At 42.1% G+C, this 18,033-nt stretch overlaps 1 protein-coding gene across 2 annotated transcripts in view; it reads right to left on the bottom strand.

Moving 5' to 3' along the window:
* The window catches only part of LOC132866168 (radixin), a 117,805-nt gene that overhangs the window by 29,103 nt on the left and 70,669 nt on the right, over window positions 1–18,033 (bottom strand). For both annotated transcript variants that reach the window (XM_060898771.1, XM_060898770.1), the window contains 5 exons: window positions 9,521–9,616; window positions 8,823–8,945; window positions 5,189–5,340; window positions 624–707; window positions 341–487 (listed from right to left, as the gene is read on the bottom strand). In XM_060898771.1, the coding sequence (XP_060754754.1) occupies window positions 341–487; window positions 624–707; window positions 5,189–5,340; window positions 8,823–8,945; window positions 9,521–9,616 (602 nt within the window). The remainder of the gene's footprint in view (window positions 1–340; window positions 488–623; window positions 708–5,188; window positions 5,341–8,822; window positions 8,946–9,520; window positions 9,617–18,033) is intronic.

The following is an 18,033-nucleotide window of genomic DNA, read 5'->3' as shown; positions in this document are numbered from 1 at the left end:
AATACCCATAAAGTTGAAACCATAATGGAAAAAAAATAAAATAAAGTATTTATGGCTCCTACACTGAGCATCGCATCCGAGCATCGGATCGTATAGTGTGAGAACAGGAATCATAAGCTGCGTGCTGTTTACCCCTGCGATTCACTCGTACAGTGTGAGCAGCAGCTGAATACTGCGATTGAAAAAAATCGCACAGTTTTACCAAGACATGGCAACCCTAAACGTGACCTCAGTAAGCAGAACAAAAAACTAAGACAAACCCAAATCATGAAAGCTAAATATAAAAACATAAGTGCTTATAGGAAAATTATGGAAAGTGTGTGGCTGGTGCATGACTCACTTGTCTTCGTGTTCGTAAATGTTGAGACCCAGAGCATCCACTCCCAGCCACAGCTCAGTTCCCTTCTTATTCTTAATCTCAAAGTAGTTGACGCCGTACATCTCCAGATCCTGAGCAATTTTCAGATACTCCATCATGGAGTCCTCTCTGAAATCACAACCACCACAAGTACACAGTCAACACACAACCAACCAAAAAACATGCTGGCATGTGAAACAAAACCAGACACATTGTTGTTAACCATTATGTGCGTGTGTGTGTAGTGGCTGAACACAGTAATTACCTGAGCATGCCTCTATGCTCCTCATGCCAAGTCTGTATCCTTTCCTCCCACTGCTCTTTAGTCAGCTTGTGTTGCTCAAGAACTCTGAACAGCACAACAGATGTTTAACATTTAAACTGATCACAAACTCCTTGAAACCAGTGATTAATGAAAACGCCATGTCCTGAATCAGAAATGAATTAAAATCACAGTTTGTATTGAGAATATTACAACCCCGATTCCAAAAAAGTTGGGACAAAGTACAAATTGTAAATAAAAACAGAATGCAATGATGTGGAAGTTTCAAAATTCCATATTTTATTCAGAATAGAACATAGATGACATATCAAATGTTTAAACTGAGAAAATGTATCATTTAAAGAGAAAAATTAGGTGATTTTAAATTTCATAACAACAACACATCTCAAAAAAGTTGGGACAAGGCCATGTTTACCACTGTGAGACATCCCCTTTTCTCTTTACAACAGTCTGTAAACATCTGGGGACTGAGGAGACAAGTTGCTCAAGTTTAGGGATAGGAATGTTAACCCATTCTTGTCTAAATGTAGGATTCGAGTTGCTCAACTGTCTTAGGTCTTTTTTGTCGTATCTTCTGTTTTATGATGCGCCAAATGTTTTCTATGGGTGAAAGATCTGGACTGCAGGCTGGCCAGTTCAGTACCCGGACCCTTCTTCTACGCAGCCATGATGCTGTAATTGATGCAGTATGTGGTTTGGCATTGTCATGTTGGAAAATGCAAGGTCTTCCCTGAAAGAGACGTCGTCTGGATGGGAGCATATGTTGCTCTAGAACCTGGATATACCTTTCAGCATTGGTGGTGTCTTTCCAGATGTGTAAGCTGCCCATGCCACACGCACTAATGCAACCCCATACCATCAGAGATGCAGGCTTCTGAACTGAGCGCTGATAACAACTCGGGTCGTCCTTCTCCTCTTTAGTCCGAATGACACGGCGTCCCTGATTTCCATAAAGAACTTCAAATTTTGATTCGTCTGACCACAGAACAGTTTTCCACTTTGCCACAGTCTATTTTAAATGAGTCTTGGCCCAGAGAAGACGTCTGCGCTTCTGGATCATGTTTAGATACGGCTTCTTCTTTGAACTATAGAGTTTTAGCTGGCAACGGCGGATGGCACGGTGAATTGTGTTCACAGATAATGTTCTCTGGAAATATTCCTGAGCCCATTTTGTGATTTCCAATACAGAAGCATGCCTGTATGTGATGCAGTGCCGTCTAAGGGCCCGAAGATCACGGGCACCCAGTATGGTTTTCCGGCCTTGACCCTTACGCACAGAGATTCTTCCAGATTCTCTGAATCTTTTGATGATATTATGCACTGTAGATGATTATATGTTCAAACTCTTTGCAATGTTACACTGTCGAACTCCTTTCTGATATTGCTCCACTATTTGTCGGCGCAGAATTAGGGGGATTGGTGATCCTCTTCCCATCTTTACTTCTGAGAGCCGCTGCCACTCCAAGATGCTCTTTTTATACCCAGTCATGTTAATGACCTATTGCCAGTTGACCTAATGAGTTGCAATTTGGTCCTCCAGCTGTTCCTTTTTTGTACCTTTAACTTTTCCAGCCTCTTATGGAGCACTTGCATGTGACGTCACAGCCGATCCAGATTGTGACAGACGCCATCTTGTCGGTCAAATGCCATATTTCCGCCTTCTACTTCTACCTTTTCTTCTGGAAAACCCTACTATATACAATTCTACTACAATGGCTGTGGCTACAAGCTCTCCCTACCTGTGCACGTTTATGTTTTTTGTGTGTATTTTTGCGTGTTGTTCATCTGTACCGGACTTCAATATCCACTACAACCGTATGGACTTACTGGACATTGGTTTCCAGCAGAAAATGACGGTTTGTAGCGATTTCCATCGCATGCACAACATTCCGGACGAGAAAAAAAAAAAACATTCCGGATGAGATAGCGAGACCAGCGGGGTCTCCGTGGATTGTTATCGGAAGCAAAGCGAAGGAGGCGGCGCCGGGAGCGGAAGCAAAAGCGAGGCTGTAGAGCCGGCCTGTTGACTAAGCTCAGAAAACAGCCACTCAAATCTCCACTGCTAAGCCTCTACCTCTCCAACGCCAGATCCATGGTAAACAAGACGGACGATTTGGAATTACAGCTGGAATTACCTTATTCTATAATCGGCTGGTCAGTGCAGTACTAGTAATACTTAAGTGACTTACCCATCCAATGAGGATTATTTTCTTCTTTACAAGATGCCACATCTTAGGGGGGCTGACAAATCCTGAATTTCTGTAAAGATAACTGTGCAGAGATTTATAAGCACGCAGTGCTTCACCACTGAACAGCGAGGGAAAGTTAATGAGGTAATTATACACGTCTGGGTATTCTGCTGGCAGTTCCATATCCACTGACACGGTCGTGAAAACTCCGTCCGGTAAGCCATAAGGGTCACTAATCTGTAGATCGTTTATTTTAGACATATATCTAGTTATCTGTTCATTAGAAAAATGAGCCGTGTAGTCCGTCGGTTGAAATTGATCCATTCTGTACACGAGTGCAGCAGTATTCAGCGGTGTTTTTTACCGACAAGATGGCGTCTGTGTACTTTCCGGTCACGTGACTGCAAGATCTCTATTGCCCCTGTCCCAACTTTTTTGAGATGTGTTGCTGTCATGAAATTTCAAATGAGCCAATATTTGGCATGAAATTTCAAAATGTCTCACTTTCGACATTTGATATGTTGTCTATGTTCTATTGTGAATACAATATCAGTTTTTGAGATTTGTAAAAATTATTGCATTCCGTTTTTATTTACAATTTATACTTTGTCCCAACTTTTTTGGAATCGGGGTTGTACACGGTTGCACAAAAATAAAGTTCATCTTCGAGTGGTGAATTGATTCACAAATGAGTGAAAATATTTTCAAACACGACAAGATAAACTTCATATCTTCGTGCAACATACGATTTTATATGGCAACATCCACAAAAAATTCTAAAGGGTTCGCAAACTTTCAACCACCACTGTAAATTTATCAAAATTTCCTCACAAGTGACAACTAGACATTTAGATCACCGTTTTGGTTCTCCATGTCCTGGATGTAGCTTGTATGAAAAATGCGAGTGGTGTACGGTATTTCCCAGTAAAGCACTCATTTCCATATAATACAAAATATTTATTATCTGAGACTCCTGTACACTATTCCTGTTAGAGCACACAAGTTTGGTCTGTACTGAAAATTTTGGACCAACAACTGCTAAGGGTTTCACTTCAGCACAGATTCAGTCTTTCCTCTGACTCAGAGAACCACACAAGGTAATTTTATGAGCAACTCAAATGCTTGCCTGGGCCAGGGACATTTAATTATAGCCTTCATGACACACGTAGCTGTGTTTTGACACTGCCTACTGAAGCAGGAGTTTGGGTTTGGCTCCGTTCATGTCGGCGGTCTCTACCTCACTAATAACATGGTTATAAACTCATTACTGTCTCATTTCAGTGTCATATACTGAATACAAATTGATAAAGGTAAATTAGTGCATCGGTAACGTACAGTACCAGTCAAAAGTTTGGACACACCTAATTCGATGTTTCTTTAATAATTAAAAGCCACTTCATGTCTTCAAGTAATGATGGATATCAGATAAAGATAAAGCCATGCAAGAGAACCTCAAATCAGCAATAACAGACCACTGCAGAAGGGAAAATCATATAATGGACTGGGACAATGCTCAAATCATACAACAAGAGAACAACAGATACCACCATTGGATTAAGGAGTCAATAGAAATCAGAAAGCGTAGCCCAAGAACAATAAACAGGGATGAGGGGGCAACACTGACAGCGGGAGGTGTGACCGACCTGTCAATACTGACAGGGAGGTCACACCTCCGTAACATCAGCTGATTATAAAGGCACACCAACATCCGGGTGACCCTCTGATGAAGACGGAAGTTACACCGTCGAAACATGTCAGGTAAAGGAAAAAAACTTTTATATGTCTGAAACAAAAGAAAACTAATGATTTAATGATGGATATCGTTTCGATTTACTTAGGTGAGCGGTTCTTGACATAATATGGATTAGTACAGTTGTGGAATAGGGCTATTTACTGTTTGAGATCAAACACATTAAGAAAGCAAGAAATTGCACTAATTAACTTTCGACAAGGCACCTGTTGAAAGAAAAGCATTCCTTATGAAGCTCATTAAGATAACACTAATAGTGTGCAAAGCGTCAAGGTAAATGGTGGCCATTTTGAAGAATCTGAAATACATTTTTGTTTTATAAACTTGACCATATCTGTTCCATACACCATTTCAAAAGTTTTGATGTCTTCAGTATTGTTCTTCTATGTAGAAAACAGTCAAAATACATCAAACTGATGAATGAGTAGGGGGGTACAAACTTTTGAATGGTACAGTATTTTTTTTTTTTTTTTTTAAATTCAGTACATGGACCGGGATGGAAATGAGCTTCAGGGTAGGAAAATATTCAAAATCAAGCCATTAGTGTACAATTAATTCGGTACAAACAATAAGTCATGAGGAAATTCAGTAAAGGTGCTGCTCTTCACCTCTGTGGCAGAAGCCGGTCATTGGCAAGATAGCCAGGCTTGTGGATGTCCTTGCTGTAGTCGGCGTATTTGGCCTGGACGGAGTAGGATGCCAGAAGCACTGCGGTCTCAGGAGGACAATAATTCTCATCGTTCAGAATGGACTCCTTCACCTGAGAAAAGAAAACAAATGGAGCTCAGGGCACAGGACTCTGCATTGCACCAGTTTACTGCTGAATCTGAAGTTCTGATCTTAAAAAGGTGCAGGAAATCAGGATTAGCTTGCTAGATACAGTTACACTGCATTATACACAGTTTATCGGCCATTTCCCAACACGTCAATCAAGAGGCCAAACGATGACCACGACTGATGGCAGGCTTGCAGTACTAGAGTCCGACTCGTGCCCTAATTTTAAGGACTCGCGACTTGCACGGGCGCAGATAGAGGGGGGGACGGGTGGGATTCGTCCCACCCAGACTTAAATTCACCTCGTTCGGTCCCCCCCACTTACAGGGAGGAAAAAACGTCTATGCTGTCTTTCTTTGCATAAGGTAAACCTCACGGAAAAAATGAAAAAGACTAATTACCATTCGGTTTATTGAGGTGCACAGCAGTACATACATAGTTGCAACAACTCACATAAAACAAAACAAAGACTGATATTCGGTTGGTTGAGCTGCGCAGACTGCACAGGTTGCGAGCTCGAGCTTGGTTGCTAAGGTTACCCACAACAAGTTTGACAGGCATATCGGGGACAGCTCCTAGTTCAGGACCCCAACACAGCATGATGAAGGGTGCCAAACCGAAAAGGCAGAAAACGATTGCATCGTTTTTTCAAAAAACAACGACTAAGTAAACTGTTTATCATATCACCTTGCAATTTTTTGATAGTCTGTTCAAAGTAATGTCGTAGTGAAAGTAAAATCGTACGGAGTAGAGACGCCTTTCTGGTAGCCTCCTTCTTTCGGTGGTAGCCTGTAGATACAGTGCTCAGAAGGCAGTTTTAATGTTTAATCTGGCGTTCCCTGCCATAATTTCAGCGAGCATAGTGTTTCATAAGGAAACTTTGTGAAGAGTTGTTGACTGACTGCCGCTCACGCAACACACAAGCATAGTTAGAAAGTCAGGATGCACTGGTTTACACTTTACACACACACACGTAGCCCAGCCTCTCACTATGTTTAACAGTTGGAACATAGCGGTTTTAAAACTAGTTTTCCTAGGAACTAGTTGTGCGAGGAACTAGTGTTCCTCGCACAACACATGTTGGGGGTGGGGTTGGTTTGCTGGCAGCTTTGTCCCCCCCCCAGTTCAAAAAAACGTATCTGCGCCCCTGGCGACTTGACTTGGACTTTAGCACTGATGACTCGGACTCGCGCATGAACTGCATTCGGACTCATAAATTGGAAACGAGGACTCCGATTTTTTTTTCCCCCCCTAACATGCCATAATTATTTATATGTACATTAATTTTTGTACGAGTATCACACCTGCGCGCTTTGGCGCATGCATCAGATAGACTCTCAGGCGCACTCCGGACAGCGCACGTGCACCGTAAATGACTCGCACCTGCACAGGATTAAGGAGCAATTAGCGCGCTTGTATAAAAACTGAAAACATTTACTTTGCGAAGTATTGAACTGCATTGCAGACACATTACTGAGCCTTGTTTGGTTTCCTGATTTGTTTCTCGTCTTTGATTCTGCCACGATAGCCTGTTTGTGCCTCGCTCGACCTGTTGCCCGTTTCACTGTTTTAAGATTTTGCCCGCCGTTCTGGATTATTTAACTGTCTTCACTTGCATTAATAAACACACCTTCTGCACTTACATCTGTCTCCCAACCATCTCTGACAGAATATTTCGCACTCCCTGATAAAGAGAAGGCACATTCACCTGTTCAGAAACAAACGAATGTTAATGGTGCTAAAACAGCCACCGTCAAATGGTGCGGTTGGAGTGTTGGACTCGAACTCGACTTGAAATTTTCTTTATTGACCTGGACTTGAACACTGGGGACTCAAGACTGGACTCTGACTCGAGGTTTAGTGACTCGACTACAACACTGACTGATGACAAGAAATTTAGTTGGCTCCCAGAACAGAAGTGGCACTACAATGGTGTTAGCATGGTGTGTGTGTGTGTGTGTATAGAGGGATTTCACTGACGTCACCCGAAACCGGAAGTAAACAGACCCTGCGCCATATTGGAAGACCAACAAACTCGTGATTAGGGGGAAATAACGGCAGCGGTATGTGAACCCACGAGAATAAAGTGGAGTGGCAAACGACTTAAACAAACAAATCTGAGCTGTTTTATTTATGATTTATTGGCCAACAGTAGACTTGAAAGAAACCTGTGTAAGACTTGGCAAAAAAAACTGTGGATATAATGGATAAGTCTGTGCATGATCTGCGGACACTTTGAGGTAAGCAAACGCAAGAAATTCAGATTTAAAACATGCTAAATTGGCCCCAAGTTGATAACTGTATGAGGAGCAAGTCTCCCAGACTTCTACAATTTAATAATAATAATAATAATAATAATAATAAAGGATGGTTTGGGGCTTGCTCTCCCTCCTATTATATAAATAAAGCATAGTTGTTGTGTAGGCATATATCATAAATACATATGTATAATTTGGATAAATTAACCTAAATTATGGATACCTTAATAGTAACAAAAAGTATTAATTTTTCAACTGAAAAGATATATTATTAAAAAGATATCAACAAGATTACCTTGGCCATAACTATGTGTAGGTTATTCTTAACAACAGCTGTAATATCACGAACCAAGCCACTAACAACATAATTGTAAGCCTGTAGCCCTTTGTAGGCTTTCAAGTCATCAGCAGTGTAGGCACTGGGTGTAAACAACAAATAGTTTACAATGTCTGGGTAGCAAACAGATGGCAGAATTGGTGTCCGGTCCTCCTTATGTTTCCATTCTCCCTTGCCCCGAGTCTTATCATATGGGTCAAACCCATCAATCACAGCCAGTTTCTCCACATACCGTGCCCTTTCTGCAGCTGGTAATGGACTCACATAACCAGAATTATCAGCCATCGTGTCACTTTACTCTCACGCGTACTTTGTTTTATATTGTATGTATGTACTTGGTCTTCCAATATGGCGCCCTAACAAAATCTCGCGGTCCAGTGACGTCACGCGGTAGCCCTCTATAACGATAGTATGAATGGATCAGACTTTTTTTTTTTTAAGAACAGTGTATTCTTACTGTTTTCTTTAACCGCTCTGACCTTAGACAGGCGTACAGTGAGAAACTATAGCTCACGCTTAATATTTTTACTTGTTGACCATTGTTCGCTTTGCAGTCCCATTTAAACGCACCAGAAACACATGCCATGATGCTGCTACCATGTTAATGTCATTACTGTGCTGAGAATATTAATGGAGGTCTGTTATGCATAGCAACAGATGGGCTACAGAAAGCAGATATAAAGTGGAAAAATAGTCTTACATACAGTATTCGCTTACAAAATACCAAATGAACCAAGGTTCATCAGCTGACAATACTCAACAGCAGCGCTTTATTGGTTTTATAAAATGGTACTGCCAAGTTGGCAAAGTTATTTCTCAACATGAAATTCTGTTAAACTAAAAACAATTAAACACTACAAATCACAAGGTTACCTGAAGAAAGAAAAGGCGCTGTGTGATTTCCTGGATCAGCTCTTCAGAAACATCCTCCGGGAAGAACTTTGCTCTGAACTTGAACTGTAGAGGGTTTTCCTTCTTCACATCCTGCTGAGTAACCTACAAAAAATAAAAAAGCAAAAAGGTGTCAGGTTTACAAACTACAAAACAACCAGTGAATCCGATTGCAGTTCTAAAAGAGGACCTGAATCAATGATGAATGAATCCAACCCAATCCTTTATTTATCATTATTTAACCTTCTGCCCAATATACCCTGAATTATAACCACAACTTGCCCGAATAATCCAAATCCTCCTTTATATCACTGTAACAGTCCGATGCTGTAATGTGGACTGTGATCATTTCCATCAAATCAATCAATCATCGACCATTAAACACTCATTTTCTTTTTCCTTCTCTCTCTTACACATGCATCGCCACACATGCAGGCTCAGAGGAACACATGATACTCATGAGAAGGCTGAGTTGAGCTTCACTGAACGAAAGCGTGTGCCAACACACACACACACACTTTTCCATCTGAAACGTTCTGCTTAAAGGCTTCTTTTTACAGCTTGGCACCGCAGAGCAGGAAGCCCGTTAAACTGCACCATCTGAGGCTCAGGCTAACCACAAGCTAATAGGAGCTGGAGCTATGGAGCTGGCAGTGGCTTTGGAGGGAGGGGGGCTTTACCTTCTTGTTGAGCTTCAGCCACGTGGTGTAACCCTTACTGTCCATGTACTGCAGCCCGAAAAACCAGACCTCACGCAGCCCCACGGTTTTCACCACCTACAGACAGGGTACAGCAAAATTCACATTTTAAATAATGTGTTTACATCATACAAACTACACATAAAAGATTACATCCTCCATGTTAAGTGAAAAAGGAAAATTTACATCTGCATTATAACTTACAAAAGTCCAAATAGTTACAAAAAATGTATGCGCATTAGGTAACCAAAAAATAAAATTAAAGAAATAAAACCAATTCAACAAAAACAAGAAAATAAAAAAAATCATTTGCCACAAGCCCTCTGATTTCCAGACCCAAATCTGAAGGCAACAGTACATGATACCTGGCAGAATTATAAAACATCTGCAAGCTGGATACTTGTCTTAAGGGGGTTAAAACTTTTGCACTCAACTGTAGGTAAGAGAGACTACCACTATGGTACACTGGACCTACATTAGTGGCATCACCACACACCAGGGGTTTTTCTAGAAAAAAAATTTAGTACGAGGGCGCTCACCATGGCGAGGGAGCGAAGCGACCGGGGGGGATGGTGCCGGTTGTCCGTCCCCCCCCTCCGCCGTGCGAAGCCTTTGAAAAATTGAGGCTACAATGGGACATTCTGAGGCTATCCGAGACGGAAATTGTAACAAATTGTCTGTCAACATTGAAAAAGAAAGAAGTAATCTTCTTCTGCCCCGGATAGTCTTTGGCTTTCTTCCGTTTCGTGCCGCGGGATGACATCTTTAAATGCCCAAGTGTCAACAAAAACAACTCGCAAACGACTGTCAAAAGCTCCTGCGCCGGTGGGTGAAAGGTCATTCAGTCTCGAGAAATCTCGCTCTACAAGTCAGCTGACCTTGTATGTAACCCATGTCAAATCTCACGAGAGCAGCCGCGACAAGTAAACAACATGGCGCCTCAGTCTGGAAAACGCCAATTTGGATCGTTTTTGCACCGTCTGGCGGTGTATCTACTATGATTGGAATATTTTTGGAGTATTTGATGATCAGACACATTGTCACGTGGTGTTGCTGGGATGTTTTCACGGAGAAAAGATCGTTTTCAGAAAGATTGCATGTTGTGCAGTAGCATACAAGTGCATGGCCTAAGTGTGACTTGGGGTTCAATCAGCATTTCGGTAAGACGAAAGCCTGCACACCAGCAGTAAGCAAAATAACACTTTCTACAGACTGAATTTGCAGTCCAACTGACTGATGCACTGCACGTCCTCCCAAAATCCTGCAAGATACCTCTGAGCATCACATCACTTCAAGGGGTGGGGAATATAGCAAAAATATCTCCTAATCTGTGACGACAAACTCCCAATATCAAGAACTTGAAATAAGGTTCTATCTGGCTTAAATAATGTTATTTACATGCCACTAACTGTAATCTCTGTTACTTTGACCATGGCATGGTTGTTGGTGCCAGGCTGGTTTGAGTATTTCAGAAACTGTTTGTTTTGAAAATCCCTGAATACCAGCAGTCTCGAGTTTACACAGAATGGTGTGAAAAACAAACACCCCATGAGCGAACGTTCTGTGGTTGGGCATGCCATGTCAAGTCAAATCATTTGTATAGGGGTTGTTTTACAATCAGGGTACAAAGTTTGTGTCACAGGGGTCCAAAATTCAAATTGATTCAAACTGGTTCTTGTACCAGTTTTTAAGTGAAGGACAAGTTAAAGAACAGATTTCAGGTAATTTGATGTGTGTATGGTAGTTTTGTGTAATCTGCTATAAGATAAAGAAGATTAAATGTAGCTTTAAGCAGGGCTGGGAGAAACAAATGAAGTGATTCTCGGAGAGGACTTTTTTTTTTTTGACAATTCAGAATCCACTACTTCCATAGTGCTTTTAAATATAAGGCTGTAAGCTTTGTGTTAGTTGTCTCTAATATTTACATCCCAATATCTTGACCACATTTTAGGATGAAAATGATCATTTTAGATATGTTATTTTATATTGAAAAATTAGCTGTCTAGGAGAGGACTTTTTTTTGACACAATTACATACTGATTTGATCAAAATAGTCTGAAAACTTACTGGCATTCAACATTAAAACTTAACGATGTTTCCAATGACATGGAACCAAATATGTGTTTTATGGTATAAAGAATGATGTAAGTGCATCCCTTTTGGAGCTACCTGTGGTCAAAAAAAAGCACTTTTTCTAAATGACACGAGTAATTTTGCTAAATATGACATATATTGCCATACATTCACCAAAAATAACGTTATCACCAAATTTTTTGGCATGGTAAATAGAGCCTACAATAACAACCAAGCTTATTTAGTCAGGCCTTTTGATATTGAAGATAATAAGTGTTAAATGTGATTTAGCTTGCGTACCCTGATTCTAAAACAACCCGTAGCGCTTTTAACAACAAACATTGTCGCAAAGCAGCTTTACAGAATTTGAACGACTTAAAACATGAGCTAATTTTATCCCTAATCTATCCCCAATGAGCACGCCTGTGGCGACGGTGGCAAGGAAAAACTCCCTCAGACGACATGAGGAAGAAACCTCGAGAGGAACCAGACTCAAAAGGGAACCCATCCTCATTTGGGTAACAACAGACATGACTAACAATTTTAACTGTTTTCGTTGATATTATAACTCTTCATTGATGGAAACTTGAGTGCAAAACTGTTCATGACAACTGCAGTCCTAAAAGTTAACAAGGTCAACTGTAGTCCTCAGCCATAAAAGCATTACTGTAAGAGTCTATGTTGGGGAGAGAGGTCAGAGAATGGCCAAAACGGTTTGAGCTGAGCGATGCTGTCGTCGACAGTAACTCAACCACTCTTTACAATCATGCTGAGCAGAAAAGCATTTCAGAAAACACAACTCACTCACTCATCGCACGTTGATAAAGCCAGGGCTACAACAGCAGAGGACCATTCGGGTTCCACTCCTGTCAGCCAAGAACAAGAATCCTCCTCAACTGTCTAGTTTTGGTGAGCCTGTTTCCACTGTAGCCTCACAGCCCCGTTCTTGGCGGACGGGACTGGAACCCCATCTGGAGGTCCAGTGTTGCAACACATCCACTTCAAGGTTTCACCATGTTGCATGCTCAGAGATGCTTTTCTGCTCACCACGGTTGCAAAGAGTGGTCATATGAGCCGACCTGTTGGTTTGTAAAAATCTGCCTATTCTCCTCTTACCAGGTGAAGCTCTTGATCTGTATCTGCAGGAGTTTATGCATTGTGCTGCTGCAATATGATTGGCTGATTAGAGAACTGCATGAATAAGCTGGTGTTTCCTATTAAAGTGGCCAGTGAATGAGTGTTTACATATTAAATAATATTTAATAAAGAAAATGTAAAAATGAAAATCGGTATAAAACACACACTTAACGTCCACTTGACAGGCAGTTTTAATGAACGAATAGAAAGTTAAAGGGCTTCACACTTTTCTTTATGTGGTTGATGCATCTACAAATGGCTGCATAGCTGAGACGGGTTCTGCATAAGCCAGAATACACCCAAGCTGAAAGTGTGCAATGAGAGGAAGTGTGAAGGTAAGGTGTCTGTTACAAAAGGGGGAGGGAGGGGAAGCCCACAACCACAAGTATATACACAGCACTTCACGTCTACCATCGTTTCTAAAACATTCAGCAAGAGGATCGAGGGTAAGAAATAGTAAGTCTAATGAAGACAAGTTTCTACTTTCCAAAGGATCATTGTGGTTTTAACAAAACGCACACTTGATATGTGACCAAACTATTTCTGATCTTGCAGATCACGTAAACTATTTCATTAAACTATGCCTTGCGCATTTCTTCTTCCCAAATGGAGAACACAAGATTAACCTTTTTTGAACTACAAATTACATGGACACAATCAACCTTCATCCCTCCCTATTAATTGTTCCCAGATGCAGGTTAATCTCTTTAGCAGCCATTACTGGCAATGTGGTTGAGCATCTGAAATTGGCATAAGAGGCTTTAAATAGCGATGACCCATACTTTGGCACTCAGTGCCATCTTGAGTATCGCACAACCTTCCTGTAAAGATCCCCATGGAAAAAAAAAATAAAAACACATCCTCCAAAAAGCATGCCAAAGCATGCCTCCAATTTCCCTTCACTGCACACGACAACAGCAAAAGATCTGAATGTTTGACCTCTACAGGAAGGGAATCCAGTGGCCGTTGGCGCATTTTGCTGCCAGGTTTGAGTGCACTTACCGTAGCGGTTGCTTAGTCACCAAATCTCACCCCAAACATCAAGGGAAGATGATTTTGGACTTTGTGAGGGCATTTTCACACTTGCTCTGAATGATTGAGCCTGCATCCAGAACCGAGCCTTGGTGGACGGGCTCATCATCACAGATGTATTCACAAATTACTTCCTTTCAAACCGTGGATGAATTGCACGATTCTATATCACGTTTGCGATGAACATTAGGGTCATCCGTTTATCCTTTGGTACCATCAACACGCATGCCAAAAAGATTTTTATCCAGGCAGGTCAGCACAAGGGTGTGTTTTGCTTTCTCATCTCATTATCTCTAGCCGCTTTATCCTGTTCTACAGGGTCGCAGGCAAGTTGGAGCCTATCCCAGCTGACTACGGGCGAAAGGCGGGGTACACCCTGGACAAGTCGCCAGGTCATCACAGGGCTGACACAGACAACCATTCTCACACACATTCACACCTACGGTCAATTTAGAGTCACCAGTTAACCTAACCTGCATGTCTTTGGACTGTGGGGGAAACCGGAGGAAACCCACGCGGACACGGGGAGAACATGCAAACTCCACACAGAAAGGCCCTCGCCGGCCACGGGGCTCGAACCCGGACCTTCTCGCTGTGAGGCGACAGCGCTAACCACTACACCACCGTGCCACCATGTTTTGTTTTTTTTTAATTTAATACTAGACAGGGACACTCTAACGAGTGCAAACCCCGCCTTTTCCCTATTAAAATACATTGGGCGAAAATTTCGAAGTTCTGCCATGACCTTGACCTTTGACCTCCAAAATTTAATGGTTTCCTTCCTGGGTGATTGGCAACACGTACAAAATTTGGTCCAAATCGATCCATTGGTTCTTGAGATATCTTGCAGACACACAGACAGACAGACAGACAGACTGACGCAGGTGAAAATAATAACCCCTCCGACTACTGTCGGCGGGGTTAATAATAACCCCTCCGACTACTGTCGGCGGGGTTAATAAGCGCCTGCACCACAAAAGTACTTACAGTGGCCAGGTCTTCTGAAAGTCTGGTTTTATACATCATAATAAACCTTCTCCAACATCAAGAAATTTGAAACCGGAAGCAACATGAGAAGTTGAACCAAATCACTATTTGGCAAGCAAAACCCAGACCACCATTTTCAAGAAGACCAGGGATTCAGTTCCAATCTCAAACAATTTTCACAGTTCAGTCATTCTGAACATTAAGGCAATAGCTCTTGCAGTTAATGGTGTGCGTGTCAGTCACTCCAGGACAGTTCCAGAGACCTGCAGAAATGATGCAAAGCACATGGATGTTCTGGCAGCTCAAGGTGACCCAACAAAACAGGCTCTCTTTGACAGCAGACTTTCTTGGTCATCCTAAAAGGCCTGATTTTTCTCATTAACTCTTTACCCTTTAATGACGACCCCGTGTATATCCCATAATGACGACATATGACGCTGGCGTGTATGCACCATAATGACGACATTTGACCACTTTTTTTTTTCCTTGTAAATATGTTCTAAGGGTGAACAGTATATACACACATACAAGGGTGGCTGTAGCAACTGCTTTAAGGGGTAAAGAGTTAAGGTCCTTGACCCTCGCAAAGACAGCTGATGCGAAAGGACCCAGGAATCGATTAAAATTCTTGTGAGGTGCTAAAGGTTAAAAAAAACAGCTGTTGAGCAGTGAACTGAACAATTGATTTTTCAATCCAAGTGGCCTTGGAGTCAATAGTAATGGAGCATAATGCACTGAGAGGCAGTGAAATAAACAGACTTGAAAGCACTTTGAAAGGAGAGAAGCTGTCCTCGGTCTGATTCCGTAATAGTTTTCTTTTCTAAGGGGGACAAAGTGCAAAGTTCATCACAGGACACAGTAGGGGAAACTTGTCTTAGGGGACCTGTGGTTGGTAGAAGAGAGCAACTGGACTTGCTTGAAAAGTCTTGAAGACGTTTCGTCTCTCGTCTGAAAGGCATCCTCAGTTCTGTCTGTCTAATAGGGAGTATCAAGTATTTATCCTCTCATGGATCATCATAGAATCCGAATCAGAATGCTGATGGCTGCATTGTAGGTGGCTGATAGAGGTCATAGACACCCACCTCTGTTCAGTGATGGTCGTTCCAGGTTGACAAAAATGAACGATCCTCTCTGGCTAAGATGTCTGCCAGTTTTCTGGAAGTCCTCTCATACTCCCGCACCAGTCGAAGGGAGCTCATCCCAAAGTGCGTAGAAACATATCTGTGAAGATACTCAGTCATCCAGGTAAATAGTAATCTGTGGTTGGTAGAAGAGAGCAACTGGACTTGCTTGAAAAGTCTTGAAGACGTTTTGCCTCTCGTCCGAAAGGCATCCTCAGTTCTGTCTGTCTAATAGGGAGTATCCTCATGCCTTTCGGACAAGAGGCGAGACGTCTTCAAGACTTTTCAAGCAAGTCCAGTTGCTCTCTTCTACCAACCACAGATTACTATGTACCTGGATGACTATCTTCACTAGGGCTGGGAATCGATCCAGATTTCCTGGATCGATTCGATTCCGATTCATAAGGTCACGATCCGATATTGATTTACTTCGATATTGCCCATACGTGTTTGTGCATGTAATTTAACACCAAATGCCTTCTCCAGTGCAGTTTGATTCACCGCAGGTTTAGCTGAAACTGTGTCGGCGTGGTGCCTGGATAAGTGGTTGCGGAGATTGGTTGTACTGCCACTATATTTTACCTCTATGTGGCACAGTTTGCACACTGCTTTTGTTCTGTTGACTTCGTCTCTGTCTTCGTAACGTTTGAATCCAAAGTAATGCCATACATCAGCTTTCAGGCCAGGCGGTGATTTTAGCTGTGCAGCTTCAGCCATCTCGCGTTCTTAAGTTTCGGTTTCGTTTGCCAGCACCCGCTTTTTATAGTGGTCCTTGCGCGGTCGAGAAAATAGTGCCTATAGCCACCTGGAAGAGATCGATCCACACATTTTTGAATCGATCTCGTATTTTTTTGAACGTGAATCGATATCGGATCGTGGATCGAGCTTTTGAACCCAGCCCTAATCTTCACAGATGTATCTTAGGGGACGCCATTTAACCCTTGAAGGAAAAAAGTTCAAAAGCCAAAGCATCTCAAACTATCAAATGAATACGTTACACTTTGGCATTAATATTGCAGAAAATGTACATGGGCTCGCGCCTCAGTAGGAGTCGACCGTGACCACCGAAGAGCTGCAATGTTAAAATGCATCAGGACAACAGTATGAAATGAAACAACTTAAGCTGACCCTGGACTTTAACAGGTTCTTGCAAACTCAAGACCATGTAACCATGTTCAACAAAGCAGAACTGATTCACAAACAAGTGTCTTGAGGACACCAGTGTTGTCGCTGTCCTTACATGAGCTGACATCAGCAACCCAGTTTCCTAGTGGTGGTTTTGGTCACAGGCTACAGTAATATGTATACAGACGGCTGAAGTCTACCAGGGTGGTTAATTCTTTCCGGAAGGGGGGAGGGAGTCTTTGGGAATTGTACAAACCCTGGTAAATGAAAGAAAAATTATTCTCAGTCTCCGTACTCTATAATTCAATACAATTCAGTTTTAACCGATCCACTCGATTCCACAGAAGCCTGGTTTCTCTTTTTAACCCAATCATAATACTGCAACTCCAGAAGAACTCAATATATCCACGGAAATTAAAGGAAAGAGTTGCTGTTGTACTGTGGGCGTGTTTTGCTGGCATGGTTACTACAAAAGTTATTCTGACTGATGGCCTATATCCCACGATGAAACATTTCTATCCTGATGGGAACGGGCTCACCAGTATGACCATGCCATCACTCAGAGTGCAGACCACTCCCCAGACCATTCACAAAATGTGATCTCAGGGACTTTGACCATGGCGTGGTTGATGGCTGGTTTGAGTATTTCAGAAACTGCTGATCTGGAATTTTCATGCACAACAGTCTGTAGACAAATCCAAAACTATCTAGTAAGCAGCAGTTCTGTGGGCAGCGCTGCCTTGTTGAGAAAGGTCAGAGGAGAATGGCCAGACTTGTTCAAGCCAACAGGACTTGCTCATGCTAACTCAAATAACCATTCTTTACAACGGTGGTGAGAAGGAAAGCATCCCAGCATGCACCAACACAGTGGGCTTTCATGCGAAACCATCTGGGTCAACTACTGTCAGTCAAGAACGGCAATCTGAGGCTACAGTGGGCACAGGCTCACCGAAACTATACAGCTGAAAATTACAGAAACATCACCTGGTCTTTGCCCATTTGAACAGGTATTCCTATTAC

This window comes from Neoarius graeffei, chromosome 18 (assembly GCF_027579695.1).
Source record: "Neoarius graeffei isolate fNeoGra1 chromosome 18, fNeoGra1.pri, whole genome shotgun sequence".
Classification (NCBI taxonomy): Eukaryota; Metazoa; Chordata; class Actinopteri; order Siluriformes; family Ariidae; genus Neoarius; species Neoarius graeffei.
This window is presented reverse-complemented; position numbering and strand designations above follow the sequence as displayed.